Raw genomic sequence first — 21,177 nt, forward strand, 5'->3', positions numbered from 1 at the left:
CTTTTTCTTTTTCTTTTTTCTTTTTCTTTTTCTTTTTCTTTTTCTTTTTCTTTTTCTTTTTTTTTCTTTTTCTTTTTCTTTTTCTTTTTCTTTTTCTTTTTCTTTGTCTTTTTCTTTGTCTTTTTCTTTTTCTTTTTTTTTTTCTTTCTTTTTTTCCTCTTCTTCTTCTTTCTTCTTTTTCTTTCTTCTTCTTCTTCCTTCTTCTTTTTTTTTTTTTTTCCTTTCTTTTCCTTTCCAAGAAGGAAGCCGGAGCATGAGGGCAAATGCATTTCCCATCATCCTGCCGGTCACCACTGGAGCCAGGCAGGGAAACCCACCTCCATCTCCTGTGCCTTCAGCAGATGATGGGGTGTATTTCTGTAGCTATTTACCCATAAAATGCTTTGGTAGGGTCGGTGCAGGACAGTGTCCTGCAGGAGGCAAATCTGCGTGCCAGACATGGAGTCTTCACGGTGATTTTATTAGGGGAAAATAGGAAAGAGAAAACAGCACTAAAGAAAAACAAAAAGATGAAAGAAGTCAAACTGTCTGGTACATCTCTATTGGTCTGCTTTAAACGCTGTTTTAGCTGTCCCTGGCTGGCTACCACAGCTTGCTGATCCCTGCTTTGCTCTTTGCTTTTTCAGAGCTCAAAGCATAGATTTTGCTGCAAAAATTAAAAATGTCACGGCATAAAAATAACCCTTGACCCCAGAGAAAGGACACTCTTGGGAGCTCATTTGTGGCAGAGGGGAATATGACCCAAACTCCCCGAAGTTTCTCCTAAAATTACCAAACTTCTAAAAAAAATGCAGGCTTTGTCACGAGCGTCCTCACTGGTACCTCTTGTGCGTCTGTCTCTCCAGGAGCAGGACACCTTCCCACCTCTCCGCAGCCTCTCTTGCAGTTGCCGAGCTCAATTTCCTTCTGTGAATCATCATTTAAGTCTAAATGTGGGCAGCTGAAGAAGATCTTATTAAAATTTCATCACCACAACCGGTCCACTACTGGGAAAAATAAGACACAGCATCTCGTGGTCATGGCAGACCAGAAGCCTTGAAGGCGAAAAGCACGCCCCAAATACCAACACAGAGCTTTTGGCTGGCTCAGGGAGGTGAAGGCGATGCCGTGCCTGGTCCTCTTTGATGTTGCCAGCACCGGGGTTGCAGAGAGGAGTGGGACATGGAGGCACTGTAGGTTGGGTAAAAAGGGACTTTCTGGGTTGTTTTGGCCTGTCTTTAAGAACTTTTAATACTTGATGTGCATTTTCAGGGCTGTGGAGGCTGGAGGCTCAGGACTGCCCATTCTCCATCTCACCATAACCCTGCAGCAAACAGCTCTTCCTCCACCCCAGAGCTCATTTTTGGTGGGTTTCTCTGCCCCACAACACAATTTTAGGGGTGTTTTTCACTCCTGCTGGCAGCTCGGCAGCAGCAAGTCCCTGAGTTTCTCTCCAAAGGGGCTGCAGAGAAGGTGCTGGTGGCTTGGAAAGCCCCGTGGCTTTGAGCTGGGACCTTGGTAGAGAGATGAGAGGAGATGAGGGCTGGGAAGGCTGTTCATTTTGCAGGGGTCAAATTGTCATTGACCAAGCCACCTTCTCAAAAACGACCTCTGGGCATGAAATAAAGCTTGGTTCTTGATGCCTTCCCTCCAAAGGAAGGAAAGAATATAGCATTGGAGAAGAAAAAAAAATCTCTTAAATCCTCCAAATGGTCTTCCCCATGTATTTGCAGCAATGTTTTTGTTTGCTGTCTCTATCACACCTCCTACCCCTTCTCCAAGGAGGCACTTGCACCATGTGTGTGCTTGCAGCTACGTGGACACCACACCTCCAGTTGGACAGAAACACCCAAAATCAAGAAAAATGCAAGAAATATGATGGCTGCTTCTCCATGGCTGGGCTATATTGCTCCTCCAGCATTTCTTTGCTGTAGGGATCATGGCCAAGTTTTGGCCCCTTGGCTTCATGAGCCACGTGGAGGTGCTTGGGGTGGCTTTAGGGGCAGGGTGGGATGCGTCTCGGGGGCATGGGGACCTGCTGGTGGAGCTCAGGGAGCTGGGTAGGGGATGCGCCAGGCAGGGGATGGGTGTCCCAAACCTTATGGATCAGAAGGGATTTCCTGGGTTGGTTTGGGGTGAAACGGGGCAGGACAGACCAACACAGCTCTTGCAGGATCACCGGCTCCTGGATGGGGAGACTTTCTCCTTGGTTTTGCTCCTAACCACACAGCAATGATGCTGGGGGGCGAATCCATCCCCATTTTTGCTCCTGCTTGCTCCATCTCAGCAGGCAGAGCTGCCTGCCCAGCACCAAAGGATCTGGAGGCTTTTTCAGCATTTCCCCTCCCTCCCCAGGATGCCACAGCCTTCAGGCTGCAATTCCATCCTTGCCATGGGCAGGGGATGGTGCTCACCAACAGCCTCCTCGCTTCTACCAGTGGCTCCAGCAGTGGCTGTGCATACTAAAACAATGATGCAGTAATGGCTTTTGCTCCCAAAATGAACCATTCTGGGTGCTTTTGCAAGACGTGTCCTGCCAGAGCTCAGGTCCAGCCCTGCATCAGCTCCACGTCCATTTGCCTCCGCAGCATCTCCAGCGCCTAAATTACTTCAGCTCTAAAAATACCAGGTAATTAATTTACCTAGCCGGATGCAATTCGGATGGGTGACACGGCGATGAACTTTTCTGTTGCTTTTGACTCCGGCAGGAGTGAAGGAGAGGACTTCTGTCAGCTCCCTCCCCGGCAGCCTGTCCGCTCCAATCTGCCGGCGCAGCCAGAGGAGGCTGGATGATGCTCGGGGCTCGCGGCCATTTCAGGGGCCGGATCGTTATCGGATTACTCAATTACTCCGGCCCAGCCTCTTCATCTCTCGCCATCCATTTTCTTTTGTCAGGGTTGCCTAGGAACTACCCGCTGACATCGGATGCCGCGGCTGGGCAAGTTTCTCCTTCCCTCACCTCCTCGCAAGGCTCCGCTGGCCAGATGCACAAGGCAGCGCTGAAATCCCAAATATAAGGGGCTGAGCATGCTACAGGTACACAGCCTTATATACAGTCCCACGTGCTCAGCTCCGCAGGATCCATGTGAACGGGGCTTTGGGGTCACCCATGCCTTGAAGCCCCCCTCCTCTTTGCCAAACTAAGGATTTTTGAAGCTGGTTTTACGTGCATTAGAGCCCCAGCCCGTGCCTCTCTTCCTATGCCTGGGGCTTGTAGCCATGCTCCTCGCTTTTTTATGGCTTTTCTCCAACCTGTGATGTTCAGGAATCTTCTGGCTTCGCCCCGCTTGGAGCAGCCCCAGCTCCCTGCACCTGGAAAGCAGCCGGCTCCCAGCAAACCGCTCGGCCCTAAAAGTCTCCCCTACCCCACAATCAAATCATTTCAAGAAACTCAATTAGAGTGACGTGACATTTCCAAGGAAACACCAAGGATGCGTTCCGGTAATATTTTGGCCCTGCCAAAGCGGTTCAGATGGCGAATCAATAACAAACATTTAAGGTTAGACGTATTTAAAAAAAATAAAATAAAAAAATCGAGTTATCAATTTCCCATTATGCCCAAGCTCCCAGAGCTCTGATGGGAAATTCAAGCTGCATTTAATACACCTAGCAGAGGACTGAACAGCTTGATCCTGTACACTCGCCTGCAGTGTTGCTTCCCACTTGACAAGTCTTCCAAGTGCTTTGCAGTCCTGAATTAAGTCCCCCGTGAGCTGCTGCTTTGGCTCTTGTTGTGGGCATGGTTTATGGTGAAGGGTCCTGAGCCAAATCATGCTGCTCCTCTCCTTCAGCCACGGCTTAACCATGAAACCGAGTGGCCAAATCTGCCCCCCAGATTTGGCTCTGGGACACTCCTGGCCAAGCTTGGAGCCCAAAGCTGCCAAGAAATTCCACATGTAGGGAGGTAAAGCTGTATTTAAATTGATGGCAGTGGGCTTAAGAGGAAAAATGAGTGTGTTGGCCTATTCCTTCGGTGTCCTGGGAATAACGAGGCCTAAAGAAATATTCCTCATGTTCTCAGGTGGGTCCTAGGCCCGTGGTCCGTGCTTCCAGGTCCACTAGCTCACCTCCAGCTGCTTTCAGACCTCACTGTGCTGCTGATTCACAGCCATAAAAATTATCTTCAGGCAATTACTATTGCTTGTCATCTCCTCAGACTTTATGTCAACTTAACATGCCTGCTGAGTGCTCCACGGGCCCGCAGAAATGCACCATCCTCACCTCTAAAGCCTTGGAGAAGTTGATAGCTTGGAGGTGGATGGGGAAATGTGGGGCTGGTGTCCCTGAAGAAGCAGCCACGCAGTGGAGGAAGGCTTCTTGATCTTGTTTTTGGTAAATAAGTGCCACCTGGAGTTATTAATGAGCTGTCTGGTGGCAGTAGTCCCTGGGAATTGGAGAGGATCTCCTGGTGGAAACCTCACATTGCAGCACACAGGGAGGGCAGGGATAGGGCAGGGGGGAAGGAGGAGATGTCCTGGGAGAGTTTGAGGACCCAAAGGAGGCAGGGACCCAAAGGGGGCAGGGACCCAAAGGGGGCAGGGACCCAAAGGGGGCTAGGACGTGGACACATCCCATGGCACCAGAGATGGTGCAGCCACCTGTGGGCTGGCTCAGTAGGAAGAAGCAGGAATGAGAAACTGTTAAAATGTTCATTTTAACTGTGTTTACAGTGGGTCTCCACGTGCCCATACGGATATTTTTGCACCAGTCCAGCCACGGACTGGTTTGCATCTGAAAGGCTCATCTGGGGCATGGGGAGGTTGCAACAAGACACATCCCAGCTCAGGTTGACGTGGGTGAACCTTTCTGGGGATGCATCCCCAGCCCTTCCTATGGCTGAGTCCCTCTCCCCCAGCTCTTTTAAGGCTCTGAAAAGTTGTTTGCTCTGCAGAAGTGTGAGAGCTCAACAACTTGATCCCCCTGGCAAAGTCCCTCCTAAATAGAGATTTTCATACCAGTATGAACTTGGGGGTCATGCACTCTGTTAGGGCTCATTCTCATTAAGAAATTCCTGTTTCTTGATGCCATGGCCTCACCTGGAAGCACAGAAAGGGTTTTCTTTTTGGTGGGGATGAGCCTGCAGCCAATGTTTTGCTCAGCCGTGAACACTTTCTCTTTTCTGAGGGAGTATTTTTCTTGCTGAGATGTAGCACCTGAATGTTTTTACTTGCCAAAGTACATTTCGATGCTAAATATCTTCTCAAGAGGAGAGGCTGAAAACCGCACCTGTCTCTTTCCCAACATGTACCAAATTCCTCATTTTATTTATTTATTTATTTTTTCGTTTAGAGGGAATGATAAACCCAAAAAGCTCTGTGGACCCCTCCTTGGAGCCTGGGGCATTGTGGGCGGTGGGAATCCTGCTCCTGCCTGCACTTCTGCCTGTACCCCATGCTACCTGTACAGGGTAGCACTGAGGCAACCCTGCTCAGCCAGGAAAATCTGATCTCAATCTTACCAAAATGTGCACCCAAACTTTTAATAAAACCCACCAATCATTTCTGAGCCATCGCCTCCTGCCCTGCTCCACCACAAACCCTCATCTAACCACAATGTTCCCACCAAGGCCTTTTTTGGGGAAAAAAAGGTGATTCCCAGCACAACCCCTGCAGACAAGATGCGATAAGAGGTGTCACATTCAGACCCCACATTTCCTGCCGGGCTGTGACACGACAGCAATTCTCTTACCCATGGGAAAGGCAGAACCTTTCACTTCTGCTGTTTCTCTGGCAAATTCTGAATATTTAAGAACTTGGGAGGAACATTTGTGTTGTTGGAGCTGCTGTGACCCTTCCAGGGGCTGGTGTGCTGTCCCATGAGTGCACTTGGAGATGTTTTTGATTTTAGCTGGGTCCACGTGGCCACCAGCCCCACAGTTTTACCCTCCCACCTGATGGACCTCCACACAACTTGAAGTCTTGGGGCTGGCATTTTGCAGGGAGAAGCCAGGCCTGGTTTAAAATCTCATTATTTTTTTTCTTCTCATGCAATCTGGGACTCGCTAAAAGCTCTGGGGAGGTCAAGGCTAAGCTGAAATATTGTCTGCCACCAGAACGGGGCTCAGCCTGCCCACGACATGGGGCAATGGAAACCCCCAGCTTCCCATCAGCCTTTCTTAAAGGGTTACTGGTTCCACGTGAATTATGAGCTCGGATGATACACAGCAGCATTAACACACTTTTATTTTACAAAAATAAACTCGGGGGTGGGCGTTGTCTGGTTTTGCACAGCTGTCTTCTGAGGAGAGCGGTGCAGTCATGAGCCTCCAGACGTAGCTTTCCGGAGCAATCAGGTGCTTCGCTCTCCTCATATCGCTTTGTTTCCTGCTCATAATTAGTTTTTGATTTCTATTTATTTATTTATTTATTTATTTTCCCAACCTCTGTGGCTTCTTCATGCTAAATGGGTTGTCTTGCTTGTCCAGTCTCCAAGATGTCCCGGAGACACTTCTCACTGCTCTGTTTCTCTTTGATTTGAGCATGGATTGCAGTGGATCACCTCCCTCGGTCTGGTTTTTGAAAGGAAAGAGAAAACAAAGGGGATGTTGGAGGTTGGCTGTAACCTGGGCTTCTTCTTGGACCTCCCACGTCTGGACTGGCTCAGGAGGCCCCAACACCATGTGTTTGTCTCTGCCTGGTCATGTCATGACATGTCAGGTACCCATAAAGCAACTATCCCGATAGGGGCCAGCTCTGGACACTCTTTAGGGCCAGCAAGAAGAAATGGGCATGTGGAGGACACCTGGCCTGGCCTAATTTTGGTTGAATCCCACTTCACCTTTAATTTCATTCTCTTTGTAAAATGCCTTTGACGACAGAGCAGGTAAACCTCACCAGTATTTTTTTTTTAATTTATTGTGGAGAGATGATGCATTTCTCCTGGTGCCCAGAGGGGTTTCCTCCACGCAGAGAAAAGGCTGAGAGAGGGATGTCTTTCTAGAACTTTCTAGAAAGTGTTTCAGCTCATGCCCTGCTCGGCAGCAGGGGTTGCATTACTGCCAGGGCCAGCAGGAGCCCAGTTTCCCCTTGGCAAGCTCCCATGTGCTTGGAGAGTACGAAGAACCAGGAAAACCAGCCCTCCAAAGCCTACATCACACAACGGCAGCCCAACTGGTCTTCCAGGAGTGAGCTTTGCCCATTGAACCTTTGGTGAGACAAGAAACCCATGCAGGGGTGTCTGGGACTGCTTGCAAGCTGGGCTAGATCAAGGCAGCTCCACCAGCTTCAAACTCAGCCCGAGTCCTTGGTGGCTGGAGAGGCCAGAGAGGCACTTGGATGGAGCATTCTGAGGATCAGGTTCCTGCAGAAGGCATGGGGTGATGAGCTCGAGGCATGCAAACTATCGGGACCCAGCACTGGTGCTGGTCTGGACCCTCCTCATCACCCACAGGACCACCCTGCCGCCCGTCAGTGGCTGTGGCCCAAGGAAGGAGATGCTCATCAGGAGCAATCAGGAGGGGCTGGAGCAGACCAGGGTGGGAAATGTGCTGGGAGAAGGAGGAGAAGACCTTGAAATTAGAGGTACCCAGAGACATTAGTGAGACTTGGAGGGGTAGATGGGAAAAAATGACTGGTTATAGGGCTGCTTGGGGGAGCAGGATACATTAAAAACCAAAGCAGATGGACAGCCCATCCTAGAGGCCTGTGGGCAAACCAGCCTCCTCATGGTCTTTGCTGCTATCCAAAGCAGCAGCTCTGCCTTGGAAACCTCCCTTTTCTCCATGGGTGGAGGGAACAGACGGTCCTCTTTGTCCCCTTTGCATCTGGCCTCTTCCCCTTCCTCCCGCTGCTGCTCCAAATCATCAGCACCCCTTTATCATCCCGGCTTATCAAACAAAGCAGAGCTGCCCTTGTCCTGCTGGAGCCCTCCTGCCTGGTCCTGGTGGGGCACCACCAGGTGACAGAGGTGGACGGATCACATATGGGTTTCCCTGCTTCCTCCTGAGGAAGAAGAGGTTTGGAGAGCCAAGGGCTGCCTCACCTGCTGGGGTTTTGCACCGCCGCTCGCACTCCCACTTGCTTTCGAAGCGGTTTCCGTTCCCTCGGCAGCCCCCGAAGACGAAGGGTCGGCAGGAATTCGACATGGGGTGGAAATACCAGCGCAGGGCGTAGTGCCGGCAGGAGCCCTCATCCATCGGCTGCAGGCAGGGGGCTGCAGGGAGACCCCAACACCACTCATGTGTGGGACCCGGGTGGGCAAAGGCCACCCTGGTTCCACCTTGGGCAAATGTATGGAGACTGTGCAAGAGCTGCCCTTGTCCTTTGGTTGGCACCTTACCCCAAAAAATGGGGCTGGAGAAGGAAAGGGGGCAGCAAGGACCAGCAGTGGTCATCCAGCAGTGGGTTCCCAGCAGTGGGATGGGCACACAGCTCCGTGTTGTTCCACAGCGCTGGCTGCCCATCACGGTGGTCTCTGAGCTTTGCAAGGGGGCAATGAACCCACAGCTCTTGGGGTGGGGGTCATTGTATTGATGGTTGCATTTGGGGGCATTGCAAAGGGGACTCACCATGGATTTTTGTGGTGGGGACAAACGCAGCTGCTTTAAGCCAAGCTCAAAGCAGAGATTTAAGCCTCTGTGTGCTGGAACTTGTAACACTTTCAGCCCCACATCCCCTTGATCTCAAGGCCAGAAAGCATTTAGGGAGCTGACTTCCCTAAATGTCACTTAATTCAGTGTATTTCACCTGGTAATTGACTGTGGGCTTCTCGGCGCTTGTGCAGAGAGGGCCCCGTTATCTGCTGCACACTGGAAGCTGCTGGGGAAGCAAATGGAAATTACACATAATGAGGGCACGCAAACAAATTAGCCATCATTTAAATATTGATCATCGGAGCCTTGCATGGCTTTCCAACGGCTAACAAGTTCTCTTAATAAATGTCACAGAGCGATTGGTGAGGCGGGGGGGAGGAACCGGTGGCAATAAAATTCTTAATGGTGTTAAACAACTCAGTCAAAAAGGTTGGGTGTTAGTCAGAGAAAATGGAAGTATTTGAGGTTGTTTGCGGGAGATAAATGTCAGGCCGGAGTTTTGTAAATCTGGGAGCTTTGAAAAGCCAGGAGCGATTGTAATCTGGCGGTAATAACCCTCCGACTGCAGAATCCTGTTAACATTTCGAGCGCCTATCCGCACTCATCACTTAGCCGAGCGATTTATGAGCCCTCCTGCCTCAGACCCGGGCTTTAATGGGATTGTCGGCTGGCGACGGCGGCAGCTGTGATTCGATAACGCGTGGTACGCTCCATCGATCTGAAACCGCCCAGATCCCAAATGCTGCCTTGATATAAAGTGAGTTTAAACCCAGATGGATGACGTCTTCGCAGTGCCACGCAGACGTCAGGTGAGAGGTTGAGGGATGGGCAGGAGGAAGGCAGCGATGGTTGGAGGCTGGCTTCAGGCTTAGCTGGATTCGGGAGGGTTTGTTTGGTCCTGAGCAGATTATATGGGTGAAAAGTTGGGGTCATTGTCAACGGGTTTGACTTAAAACGCATCCCAAAGCTCAGGGAAAGTGCCATAGTGTAATAAAGGTGAACATATCTAAACTGCAGTCACTGGCCTGTACAGGCTCCCGCTTGTTTTGAGGTTTGAAAGCATGAAATATTGGGGGTCTTGTATGTTAAAAAAGTGCAATGTGATTTTAATTTTATTTTTTAAAAATATTTTCCAAAGTAGCAGAGCTGATTGTCCCACTGGTGTGTTGGTTGGTCAACTGGTGAGCTGGCTGGCCAGCTTTTGTGTTGATCAGCCATTCAGCCGCTGCATGGCCAGCCTGCAGAAAGCTCCACAGCTTCTGGGGGACTAGAGCTGCTGCAGGGGCACGGGATATTGCATTTCAGATGGCTTCTTTCTGCTGAGATGCTTCTGGCCCTGCACGTACCTATTTCTCTGAGCTGAAGCACTAGTGCCATCCCCTACCCATATTGACAATGGCCATCCATCCACGCTACCCAACCTCCTCCTCCTGGTGACAAAATCTGAGCAGTCGTGGTGTAAACATCTTAATTTCTGATTTGCTGAACTGCAAGGAATGAGACTGAACTCTGCTTCTTTTAGTCCTGCTCTTCCCTGCAGCATGTTTGGGCTCTGAGTCCCAAGTCCCCTACTCCTGCCCACAAGCCCTTCTGCGCCAAGCTTTCACTCTGTCTCCCAGATTTCACTCTGTCTACCAGTCTATCTCTGACCTGAATTTAGACAGCAACCTGGGAATTATCTTCACCCAATAGGACTCCTGTGAGCTGTCTTTCCCTAGGTCCATCTTATTTTCAAGCCCACACCACAGACACCCATGGACCTTTTAATCTCATCTTCATCTCTTGGATCAGAGATAGCCAGAAACCCCTCAAGCTCATGATATCAATGGCTTCTCATCACCTCCACCAGGGCACACGTAGGCCCATAGGTCCTTGAAAAGCCACCCATGAGGGACGGGAGAAGGGGGATATCCGACCGGTAGTTCCTATGTGCTGAAGGGACTATATTGGTCATCAGGTCTGAATGATACTGGGCCAAGAAGTCCCCCAGGGACTCAATCCATGGTTCATGGTCAGAAGAATGATTGGATGATCGGAAACGCAGCTAAAAGTGCCCCATCCTGTCCTCTCCCTGGAGAGCTGGCCATTCTCAGCCAAGCAATAATGGATTTCCCTGTGTCCATCAGACTCATCTCCTGAGCTTCTCCACCAGGACACCGTCCCAGTGAATCCCAAAGAGGTTCTGGAGCTTCCTGGGGAACAACCCCATCGTCTGTGCCTGCAGAACAGCCATAACCTCCCTCCAGCCCATGGGCAAGTAGCAGAACATGGGCACCTCTTTATAACCGAGCAACCTTTATCCTCCCCAAATGGTAGCTGCATCTCAGTTGCCCAGCACTGCTTCAGATCCTGTTGGGGAGACTGATAATTCCTAAAATTGTGGCCAATCCCAGACCATGCTCGGACCATTCTCTTGCCTTGTCCACTAGCCCGGTGTAGAGGTAAATGAGGAGATGCCATAGACCCACAGCAGAGCAGGGCCCTGGCTGTTCTGTCTCCCCCTCTCTCTTGGGCAACATAAAGGGAGACAAATAGAGCTGGTTGTTTTCCCATTAGTTGTAATCAGAAGTTTTACCCATTAAATGGTTCACGAGGCCCTGGGCAGAAATAGTCTATAATAGCTTGAGTGTTTGGTCTCAGAGATGTAATTTCTGGCTGGTAGGAAACTTTACTAGAAGTTGCAAGGACGTGACTGGGACAAAATCAGCCCTAAAACGTTGGTTGCCTCCTTCCAGCATTTAGGAATGTGTCCTTTCAAAAATGGAAATCATCACTGGGGCCACTTTTCCCTCATCTGCTGCCCTTTGTAGGACCATTGGATCATCTTGTCTTTGAGCCACAGATCAGCCCTATCCAGCACAGAGGATCTCGTGTAGGACCCCCTGTTGGAAATCCCTTTCCTGCCTCATTTCTGTCCACTGTCGGTGACAGGGATTTAGCACAGGGTTCATGGTGTGCTCTAAGAGAGGTGAAAGAATTATTTTCTATGGTAGAAAAGACCGACAGCATGCATCCAGGCAGCTGCACTTACCTGCAATAAGTGAAGGTGGGTCCATGAAGGGCTCCGATAATGTTGCCGACATGGTCATGCTCTGGGTTTTATTGAGCATTTCTTCGTGGTTCTCACCATCCCTTTCGGGGTGTTCCTGTTCCTCAAAATATGCTGGGAGCTGTCTGCTGATTTCAGCTGCCTCCAGGCCTGTGGATTTAATTGCTGGGTCAGTGAGAATCACACAGAATCACAAAATTGTAGGGGTTGGAAGGGACCTCGAAAGATCATTGGGTCCAATCCCCCTGCCAAAGCAGGTTCCTCAGAGCAGGCTGCCCAGGTAGGCGTCCAGACAGGCCTTGAATATCTCCAGAGAAAGAGACTCCACAATCTCCCTAGGCAGCCTGTTCCAGCGCTCCGTCACCCTCACTGTGAAGAAGTTCTTTTGCATGTTGGGGCAGAACTTCCTGGGCTCTATCTTGCAGCCATTGCCCCTTGTCCTGTCCCCACAAACCACTGAGAAGAGGTTGGCTACATCCACATGTCTCCCACACCTCAGGTATTTATAGACATTGATGAGATCCCCTCTCAGTCTTCTTTTCTCCAGGCTGAACAGACCCAGGTATCTCAGCCTTACTTCATAGAGAAGATACTCCAGGCCCCGTATCATCTTTGTGGCCCTCCGCTGCACTCTTTCCAGGAGATCCCTGTCTTTTTTGTACCGGGGAACCCAAACTGGACACAGTACTCCAGGTGAGGCCTGACCAGGGCAGAGTAGAGGGGGAGGATCACCTCCCTTGACCTTCTGGCCACGCTCCTTTTAATGCACACCAGGATCCCAGTAGCCCTCTTGGCCACGAGGGCACACTGCTGGCTCATGGTCAACCTGTCGTCCACCAGGACCCCCAGGTCCTTCTCCTCAGAGCTTCTCTCCAGCAGGTTGTCCCCCAGCCTGTACTGATACTTCTGGTTGTTCCTTCCCAGGTGCAGGACTCCACACTCGCTATTATTGAACCGCATTTGGTTTCTTCCTGCCCATCTCTCCAGCCGGTCCAGGTCTCGAGGATGGTGAGGATGAGGAGGAGGTGAGGATGAAATATGGCACCACGCTTTTACAGCTAAGCCCCCCGTGCTTAAAAAAAGAGTTGTAGTTCAACACAATGTCATGTTTTGTTGGCCATAGCCTCCAGACCAGAGGCAAAGTAGGAAACCATTCCCAAATCACATAGACTCTTGAGAAAGGCAAGCACTTAGGGGCAGATCACGCTGTCTATTGTCTTCTCATCAAAGTCAGAAGCATATACTAAATTTATGCAGACTAAAAGCTGGTTTTAAAGGAAGCAGTTCCCAACCAGTGTGGTGGGAGTCCTTGAAATTGCCATGGGCACTGCATGGATATGTTTGCAGTGATGCTTGGGATGGAGCTGTGGTCAAAGCCACCTCTATAATTAAATTCTGTGGGACCTGTGGCATCTCTATGGGGTGGATCATCTGATGTGCTGAGCATTGCAATCTTCTCAGATAAGACCAACTAAGGAAAAAAAAATGGTTAAATAATGCACCCCCATCTGTATGTCTGGATGCCTGTGGGGCTGTGGCTCCATCATCCTTCAGACTAGGTCTGTCTGACCTAGTGCCATGTGGGACAGGTGGGATCTTGACCAGGACTGGGATGGCAGGCACATCAGTGAGGCAGATATTTTATGAGTGCTGGCTTTATGTATGATATTTTAGGAGCTTTGGCTTTATGTACGTACAGTGTTTACGGTTACAGGATGGCAGATCTGGTGGAGCCTGGCTGTGCAAGCCCAGAAACATGTTTGGAAGTGATTTGGACCAGCAGATTGAATCCATCCCAGACTAACGTTCTGTGGCATGTCCACTGTGGTTTTGATGCTGACTTGCTTTCCTTTGTAAATGTAGTGCTACGTCTAAATGATGCTCTGAACAGGAGTGATGGAGAGAGGAGCAAGTGCTGAAGGACCGACCAGCTGGATAACAGGCAAATCCCTTGGGTAGAACCTGAGTCATGAATGCAAAACACTTCAGAAAGGGCTGTCTTTTATAGGAGCATGAAGTCTTCTGTGTCCGAGAGCATTCACTGTGCAGGATTCATTTGCTGTGATTTATGGACATTGTAGTGGCAAGTGGAGGCCAGTGCAAGGGCAGGATCCCAAGTATGGGGCCATGGAGAGACACCAGGGAGAGATGCTCTCTACCCTGACAGATTTGTTTTCTAAATACAGAGCAGGAGGGGAAACAGAGCCCAGAAAAACTGTATCATGTTTGGTGTAATTAAGAATGTCCCATGCCAAGGGAGTTCCCAGCTACGCTGTGTGTCTGTGATTGTACTGGCTCCTTATGTCCAGAGCAAGGATGCTGCCAAGTATCCCAGCTATTTGCTTCTTGACTTACTTCTCTCTTTAGAAAGTCTTTGCTTTGTGAAATACTCTGCTTTCATATACTGTGAAACAATGTGCTATGAAGGCTGAAAAAAAAAATAAAGCAAATCCATTCCTGAAGAACATGAGTTCATTTTCGAGGCAAGTTGCTGCTCTGAAGTTCCTCCTTTGGTTATTCCCATTTAAAACAATAAATACAGCTTCAGGGTAGGAAAAGACTAACTCTGGTGGCTGCAGACAAGAGGGTCTGGTGCCATGCAAGTCTGCAATGTCTTCACATCATGAAGCCTGACAACATCCCACGGGGATGGGATCAAACATAGAGAATGTAAGACACATCCACCCCTTATCTGGGGTGGGGTGCATCACCTGGGGCACTGCACTTCCCACCTGGAAAGCAAACTCATCTAACTGTCCTTTAATCCAGCACAGAGGTTGAGCCCTTGACCAAATGGGTCTACCTCAGTACCAGCAGACTTGCCCTCCTTATTCCACAGACCATAAACATCAGGTGCCCGTAGTGGGAGCTTAAATGGCACACAGACACCCACAATGCAGGCACTGAAACTTGTTTTAAGGGTTTGGGATGATGGAATAACAGGCTCTGTTTTATGGGTATGGAGATGCGTTCCTGTGCCTGCAGCTTTTAAATATGGGTGTTGGAAATATTTGTTAAGAATAGCTTTGATTCTGTCTTGCAGTACAGAGTGGAAGCAGGAGACTTCTTGGAGTCCCTCTTAATCCTGTTTTCTCATCTTCCCCTCAAAAAAAGTCCCCCCAGGAGCCAGGGTCTAAAAGCACTTGGTGATCCAGGCTCATTTTCCATGCTGAATCTCAGAAAAAAACACACTTTCTTAACAACATCTTTTCACTCACAGTTTCAGACTGTTTGGGGTAGGCAGAACACCCTTTACTCCACTGCACATTCACATGCATTTCTATATTAGAAATATGATATATTTCTATATTAGAAATATATATTTCTATATTAGAAATATATATATTTATATATTATATATTCACATACATTTCTGTATTAGTAGCCTTACCCCTTTCCACGAGCATCCTTCCCAGCTCACCTCCACAACCTGTAAACACAAAACAGGGCAAAGTTTATTCTCTACTTCTTCCTTCCCCATGGAAATACAGTTTTTTCTTCCAGTGAAATCATTATTTTTATAGGTAGCACATGCTTTCATGGATTATTTTCCATTTTTTACCCCTTAAAAGCATTCAAACACCTCCTAACATCTCTAGGCAGAAACAAACTTGAGTCCAGCTTAATCACCTCGGCAAGTGGAAGGGGGCAAACCCAAACGCTCTTTGGCCACAGGAAGGCTCCAGGGAGAGAGGCATAAGTGGTGCTCAGGAAGCTGGGCAAGAAAAGCAAGACCACAAAACCCTAAAACCCTTGTGATGTGGGGTTTCTGGGGTAAAAACATCCCCAAATGTTTTTTCCCCCCCGCCTTTTTTTTTTTGTTACTACCGTGGCCCTGCTTGGCAGTTATTCACAGCTGCAGAAGAGAGGCGTGTGTGTCAAGAAGAGCCACGGAGTAGGCAGGAATTAAAAGGTTGTTATTCGGCAAAACGCAGCTCCAAACTTCCCCTCGTGACCCAGTGTCTTTCACTGATCAGCGGGGAAGCGGAGGTGACTGGCGAGGAAACCTTTACTGACAAAACCACTGGGGAAGAGATGGGAAGACAGAGGGTTCGAAGGAAAAAAAAAATAAGAGTTTGAGCAGGAGGTCAGGGCTACAGCAGAGACCCCAGGGCCCAGAAGCCCGCGCTCGTCTCTGAGCTTGGTGAGGTGACACGTCTCCGCTGGCTGCTAATGGGGTGATATTTGCTCTGCCGGGCGAGCATGTGCTGGTGCTCAAATTGCTCCAATTTAGTCGCCGGCAGATGTCAGAGCCATGGCCCTGAGCGCATCTCGCCAGCTGACTTACCGCATCTGCCTCGCATCTCGCTCCTGACCACCTCCTTCACCTCTTCCTCCTGTGTTGTGGGGGGAAAGCAGAGGTTAGCGGAGGTTTTCTACCCGAGCTCCATTTCCCTCTGCTTTATGTCCCAGCCAGAATCCCCTTGCCCCACCGGAGGTGGTCTCTGGGACAGCAAAGTGAAACCAACTCTGCTTCGGTTTGGCCAAGATGTTGGTGTCATAGGGATCTTGGTTCAAGATTTGTGGCTCATCGGGAAAATGATTCCCTTTGCAGATTCATGGCCATCCTGTCACTAGCGATGGTTTCTCTCTTGCCTGGAGGAACAGAGATCTCCAGCCATGAGGACCGTGGGACACCTCAAGCTGAGGCTGGATTTCCAGTGAGTACTGTCACTTTTTTGGCACTGTCCCTGGAGCCAAGGTCCCTCAGATATCCTTTGAGAAGCTTCATCAACCCATCCGCATCCATAAGGGGCTGCTGAAATCACACCGCAGGCTTGACCAACAGAGATGGGCTGTAGCACTAGGTTTAGCTGAGATGTAACTGTACCTCATTTTGTTCTTCTCCCTCTCTTTTCTAGCTAGCACTATTCCCCACAGAGTGAGACATCTGTTCTCATGGGTTTTGAGTCTGTCCCTTGTCCTTGGGCTAACCAATCACCACTGTCTCAGCTGAGCATCTTTAACGTTGCACCCTACTGCGACTTCACGTGCTCTCTACCTTGTAGGGGTGACAAATTTTGTGCCCCAGGCTCCGGGTCATTGCTTGGCCTTGGCATTGGACCACCCAGCATTGCTCTTGCCCCAGCTCGTGCGTGTCTGACGTCTCTGGGTAATGGCCAACGCTCTCATTTCCTGGATATTCTCTGCATGAATTTGTTTCTTACCATTTCCCTCCTCCCCTACACCTCTTAGGGGCAGTTTGTCTTATTTTCTCTATTCAGGCCTGTGTAATAGGATGTCATCTTGGACTAAAGTACTCACAGAAAGACCAGGATCTCCCTTTTCTCCCTTCTGGCCAGCCGGACCATTTTCACCCTGTTAAAAACACTTAAGTCATTACAAAAGCTCAGTAGATTGACCATTAAATGCTCCAAGAATAAGTGCACCTTAGAGAGGAGAGGATGCTCTAGAAATGGAGATGGAGAAAAATGCTCACATGTTTTCCCATAAATTTAAGGGATATCAGTGGGTAGCTGGCTAAGCTGGAAGGAACGGTCTCATCCGTGTGCGGGGAAACAAGAACAAAAGTGTGTCTCAGAGGGCTGGGTGCAGGCTCCCAGCTTTTTGGGGCTGTTTTTTGCTTTCCCACTGAATTTGAAGAGCTGTGTGACTTCTCTAACTTATATATGCACAAGGCAGCAGGGCTCTAAGGGTGTTACCAGCTGCAGTTCAAGGCAGGTTTCTTTGGAATATGTAAGGGACCACAAAGGCTGAGGTGAAGGCATGGAGAGGACCTGGCCTCCAGAGAACCTCTGGGAACCCAACCAGACCCCGCAGAAGATGGCAGCCAGGTTTGCAGTCCCAGCACTGGGGAGGTGCTGAGTTTTGCCAACAGGGCTTTTTGAAAAGAAAATTTTTCTGCTCTTAGCTGGTGATAACTGGATTTGTTGTTTACATATACTTAAAAATATTAAAGGAAAAGGAACGTGGGAGGAGTGACCTAAATTACAGCCCTGTTGGTCATTTTTCTCATTCCCTGCTTGCTTACAGGTGCTGGAGTTTGGGGAGAAATCGCATTACCCTCCACTGACACATGAAGGTAATGCAATGCCACCTCCTGATGCAAAAATCTTGTGACTCGGTGTTGGTAGGGCCTGCAGCATATAGGGATGGAGCTGGGACATGGGTTGCAGGTCGGTATCTTGAAATTAAGCTCTTGAGCACTGAAAGGCTGAGCATTACCCTTCTGTACTGAAGTACTGTACTGAGTATTGCTTTACTCATGGTCTACCAAGCACAGCTGAGCCCAAAGTATGATGTTTTCCCAAAGAAGCTTTTTGTGCTCTTGTTGTTGCAAAATTTGGAGGGCCGAGAAACCCCATCAGGGCAGCCCTAATACAGAGCCCTGTGAGTGGTGGTGGAGTCTCACCAGGACTGCAGGCTCTCCCCCATACTGACCGCTTCTCCTTTTCGTCCATCCATGCCCGGGGGCCCTCTGAGACAGAGCGGAGGTCTCCCTCTTCTTCCTCGTGGGCCCTGGAGAGGATGAGGAGAGCTCAGTTAGCAGTGCCTGAGCAACCCCTGGAGATCCCATGCACCACAGCTTAGGGTTTTCCTCCTAAACCCAACCTGGGCATGGGTAGAAGATACTTAGAGCCCCCTGGATCTCAGATGTTCTCTGAGCAGAGGTGAGGGGTCAAAGCCCTGGGATCTGCCCCATCTGGGCAACCACAGGGAGCTTCCTACGGTCCCACCCTGCAGAAAAGACGGGTGCTGTGGGGCAGAAGGCGGTTTTCTCTCTCTAGATCTCTGTCTCAGCACTAATTTAAGAAAGGGAGTCTCAGCGGGAGGAGAAGGGCTTGCAGTCTGAGATAACACCCTCCCACATCAGAAATGGGGGTGGCCTCGCTGCGGTTCAAACCCAGGGACTTTCTCTTTTAATTTAGGGAAAAGACAAGTAGCAGTGTGGGTGTAGAAAGCGGCATCTCACAGTCCCTCTTTAATCAGTGTCCAGACAAAAGCCATTTATTATCTCACACATGGCTTTCTGAGCATTCACCACTTGTAAATGCTAACACAAAAACTTCCAGCCTTTTAAACATACATGAGGGGAGCTTGTACTTTCGGCTACTTCTTCCCTGGTATGATTCTTTTGATACATTTTTCCTTGCCAGGTAGAGCCTGGGGAGCAAGGAAAAGAAGAAGAATGCTGCTGCTGTGGTCTGAGGCTGGATCTAGTCCCTGTTTTGGTGTTCTGGAGAGGGGGTCCTACACCTTGCCCACCCTGTGGGTAGAGACTTTTCCAAGATATGTTGCTCTTTGTGTAGAGGGAAAACCAGGTTAACTATCAACAAAACCTACACAGATGCCTTTACACCACCTGACTCTGAAGTCCTGCAAGGCTTTCTAGGGCAGGGAGACCTTTGGTTGGGCCCAGGAGACCTGATCTAATGAGGTCCAGATTGGGTCTGAACTGTCCCAAATTATGTCCTTGACAGCAAGAGCAATTTTCACCGGTGTATCTTTACCAGCACAGACCTGTAAAGTCAGATGCAGCTACACAGCAGCTACGTTCTCCATCCTTTTAAATGTACTCTTAACTTGGCACTCACGGACCATCAGAGATGCATTATTTGGCTGAAAAAATTCAACAGGGCATAACAGAGGAAAATCCTGCCAGGGTTTCTACCTCCTTTCCTCCTTTCCAAACAGCATTTCCAAACAGCAGCACGATCTAGTTTCCATCTGGCAGCAAACTTGAGTGTTTTACAGACAACACATGGATTTGTGTACACATGATATCTACATATAAATACACAGACACATGTGGATTAAGTCCTTATGCTTACTTTTATGAGGATACATCACTCAGACAGTATCTGCCAAATATCTGCCAGCCTTGCAGGCTGGCAGGAGTTAAAACAGGGCTTTCCCTGAGATGTCTGGTGGGATGCAGTTGGTCTTTCAGGTAGTTACCCAGCTTCAGCTTTTCTTTTTTTCCCAGCTCTTTCATGTTCATTTTTGTATTCTCCTGTGCAAGCCTGAAACCCAGCCAGTCCCACCAGCACAACTGAGAAGAGTATTTTCATTTCCAGTACTCTTTCAGTTGAAAAGTTTTTCGTTACTTAATGGATGCTGTCTAAGGGTGGGTGATTAACATTAATCTCTAGTGTCGTCCCTCTGCATTGTGTTGGCAGCAGCAAGACACTCTTCATTACCATAGAATCTGGGGGCAGCATGTTCCTGCTTATAAACAGTATTAGCATGTCTCATTTCCAAGTCTTTTTGTTACATTTCAAAAGGTGCCCAGCATGTCTTGCATGCAAAGACACATATTAAGCGTAGGCCACAAATGGGGTTTGAAAGCCACCAGCTCCTTCCGAAACTTTGGCATCCTGCTCCCTAGATAATTAGCAACAGGAGGGGTGCACTCGATGCCCTGCTAACGTGAAATTATCAGCTATCCTTTCTTCATTCAGAGGTCACATCTTATGCTGCAGATAGGAAAAGAAGAGAGAAAAGGAAAAAAAGAATATCTCTGGCGATAAATGCACCGAGAGATGAAGTTGACCAAGACCCCACCGAAAGCCGGGTAATAGCGGGCATGTATGTACGCATGGTGGCATGGGGGGGACAGTTCTGGGGTGTTATGTCACATGAGGATGTGAGGTGCAGCCACTTGGTGGGAAGCTGGGGATGGGGCTTCTACCAGAGCTCCCCACAGAAGGTAAATCCCTGAGGTCTAGAGCATCTTGCTCTCGGAGGAGGGTGCCTGTGGGTGAATCCTTGCTAGGGCAGCCCCAGCCAGCTCTGGTATAGGGTTTTCTAAAGAGCAGAGGGACCATGGTGGTGTTTGCCCATGTGGGAGATCCACACCTGGCTGCATGGGAGCGGGACGAGTGGATCTTTCTTTATCAATAGATGTTTGATATAGGTAATGGTAAGGATAAAACTAGATCTCCCAGAAGTCAGCATATTAGAGTTTATCATTCAAGCCATCCTCACACCACAACTCATTAGGGTTCACAGCATGGTAATGACACTTGTTGCTCACCTGTGGCCCTGGTTTGCCCTGGGGCCCTTGAGGTCCATCTGGTCCAGCAGCTCCAGTCTTTCCAGGCCACCCCATTTGTCCTTTGAAGCCTCCCAAGCCAGGAACTCCCTTGGCCCCCTGAGAATCAGCAAGAGAGAGTGGTTCAGAGCTTTTATCAAGCACAGGTGGTTTTAGAGATGGGCCAGACAGGTATTACCCACATACTTCCATGGTCATTGTCAATAAGGGGAGACCCTTTACATTCTCCTTTGTCTGCTCACATAGTATTGGCAGAGCATCAGTAGGATCATAGAATCATAGAATATCCTGAGTTGGAAGGGACCCATAAGGATCATCAAATCAAACTCCTGAAGGATGGCTGAGATTAATTTTATTTTGCTCTCCACCATTTCTCTTCCAGAGGAACCTCCCTGCTTGGTGACATGGACATCTCCAGGATGATGCCCCAAAACTCCTAAAGCCCAACTCCCCTTGCACAGATAAGCTGAGTCCTTTAGTCTGTAGCCCCAGAAAAGCCAATGACTGCTGAGGAGGAAAAAGGGAGTCACCAAGATGTGTCCTGTAAGTTTCCTACTTATCTGCACCATTGGACTTTCTCCTGGAGCTGTGGTGAACAGAAAA

At 49.2% G+C, this 21,177-nt stretch overlaps 1 protein-coding gene across 14 annotated transcripts in view; it reads right to left on the minus strand.

The window, feature by feature from the left end:
• Positions 1–6,136: 6,136 nt before the first annotated feature.
• Positions 6,137–21,177, minus strand: part of LOC118156089 (collagen alpha-1(VII) chain-like) — a 122,548-nt gene continuing 107,507 nt past the window's right edge. For 10 of the 14 annotated variants that reach the window (XM_035309883.1, XM_035309889.1, XM_035309973.1 and 7 more), the window contains 9 exons: positions 20,557–20,673; positions 17,961–18,038; positions 16,824–16,877; positions 15,847–15,895; positions 14,950–14,988; positions 11,541–11,708; positions 8,664–8,735; positions 7,960–8,130; positions 6,144–6,487 (listed from right to left, as the gene is read on the minus strand). In XM_035309883.1, the coding sequence (XP_035165774.1) occupies positions 6,474–6,487; positions 7,960–8,130; positions 8,664–8,735; positions 11,541–11,708; positions 14,950–14,988; positions 15,847–15,895; positions 16,824–16,877; positions 17,961–18,038; positions 20,557–20,673 (762 nt within the window). In that variant the 3' untranslated portion in view covers positions 6,144–6,473. Of the gene's footprint in view, positions 6,488–7,959; positions 8,131–8,663; positions 8,736–11,540; positions 11,709–14,949; positions 14,989–15,846; positions 15,896–16,823; positions 16,878–17,960; positions 18,039–20,556; positions 20,674–21,177 lie in introns of all 14 variants that reach the window. The other 4 variants (XM_035309878.1, XM_035309920.1, XM_035309912.1 and 1 more) reach the window with 4 other exon arrangements.

Source organism: Oxyura jamaicensis, chromosome 1, assembly GCF_011077185.1.
Source record: "Oxyura jamaicensis isolate SHBP4307 breed ruddy duck chromosome 1, BPBGC_Ojam_1.0, whole genome shotgun sequence".
NCBI lineage: Eukaryota > Metazoa > Chordata > Aves > Anseriformes > Anatidae > Oxyura > Oxyura jamaicensis.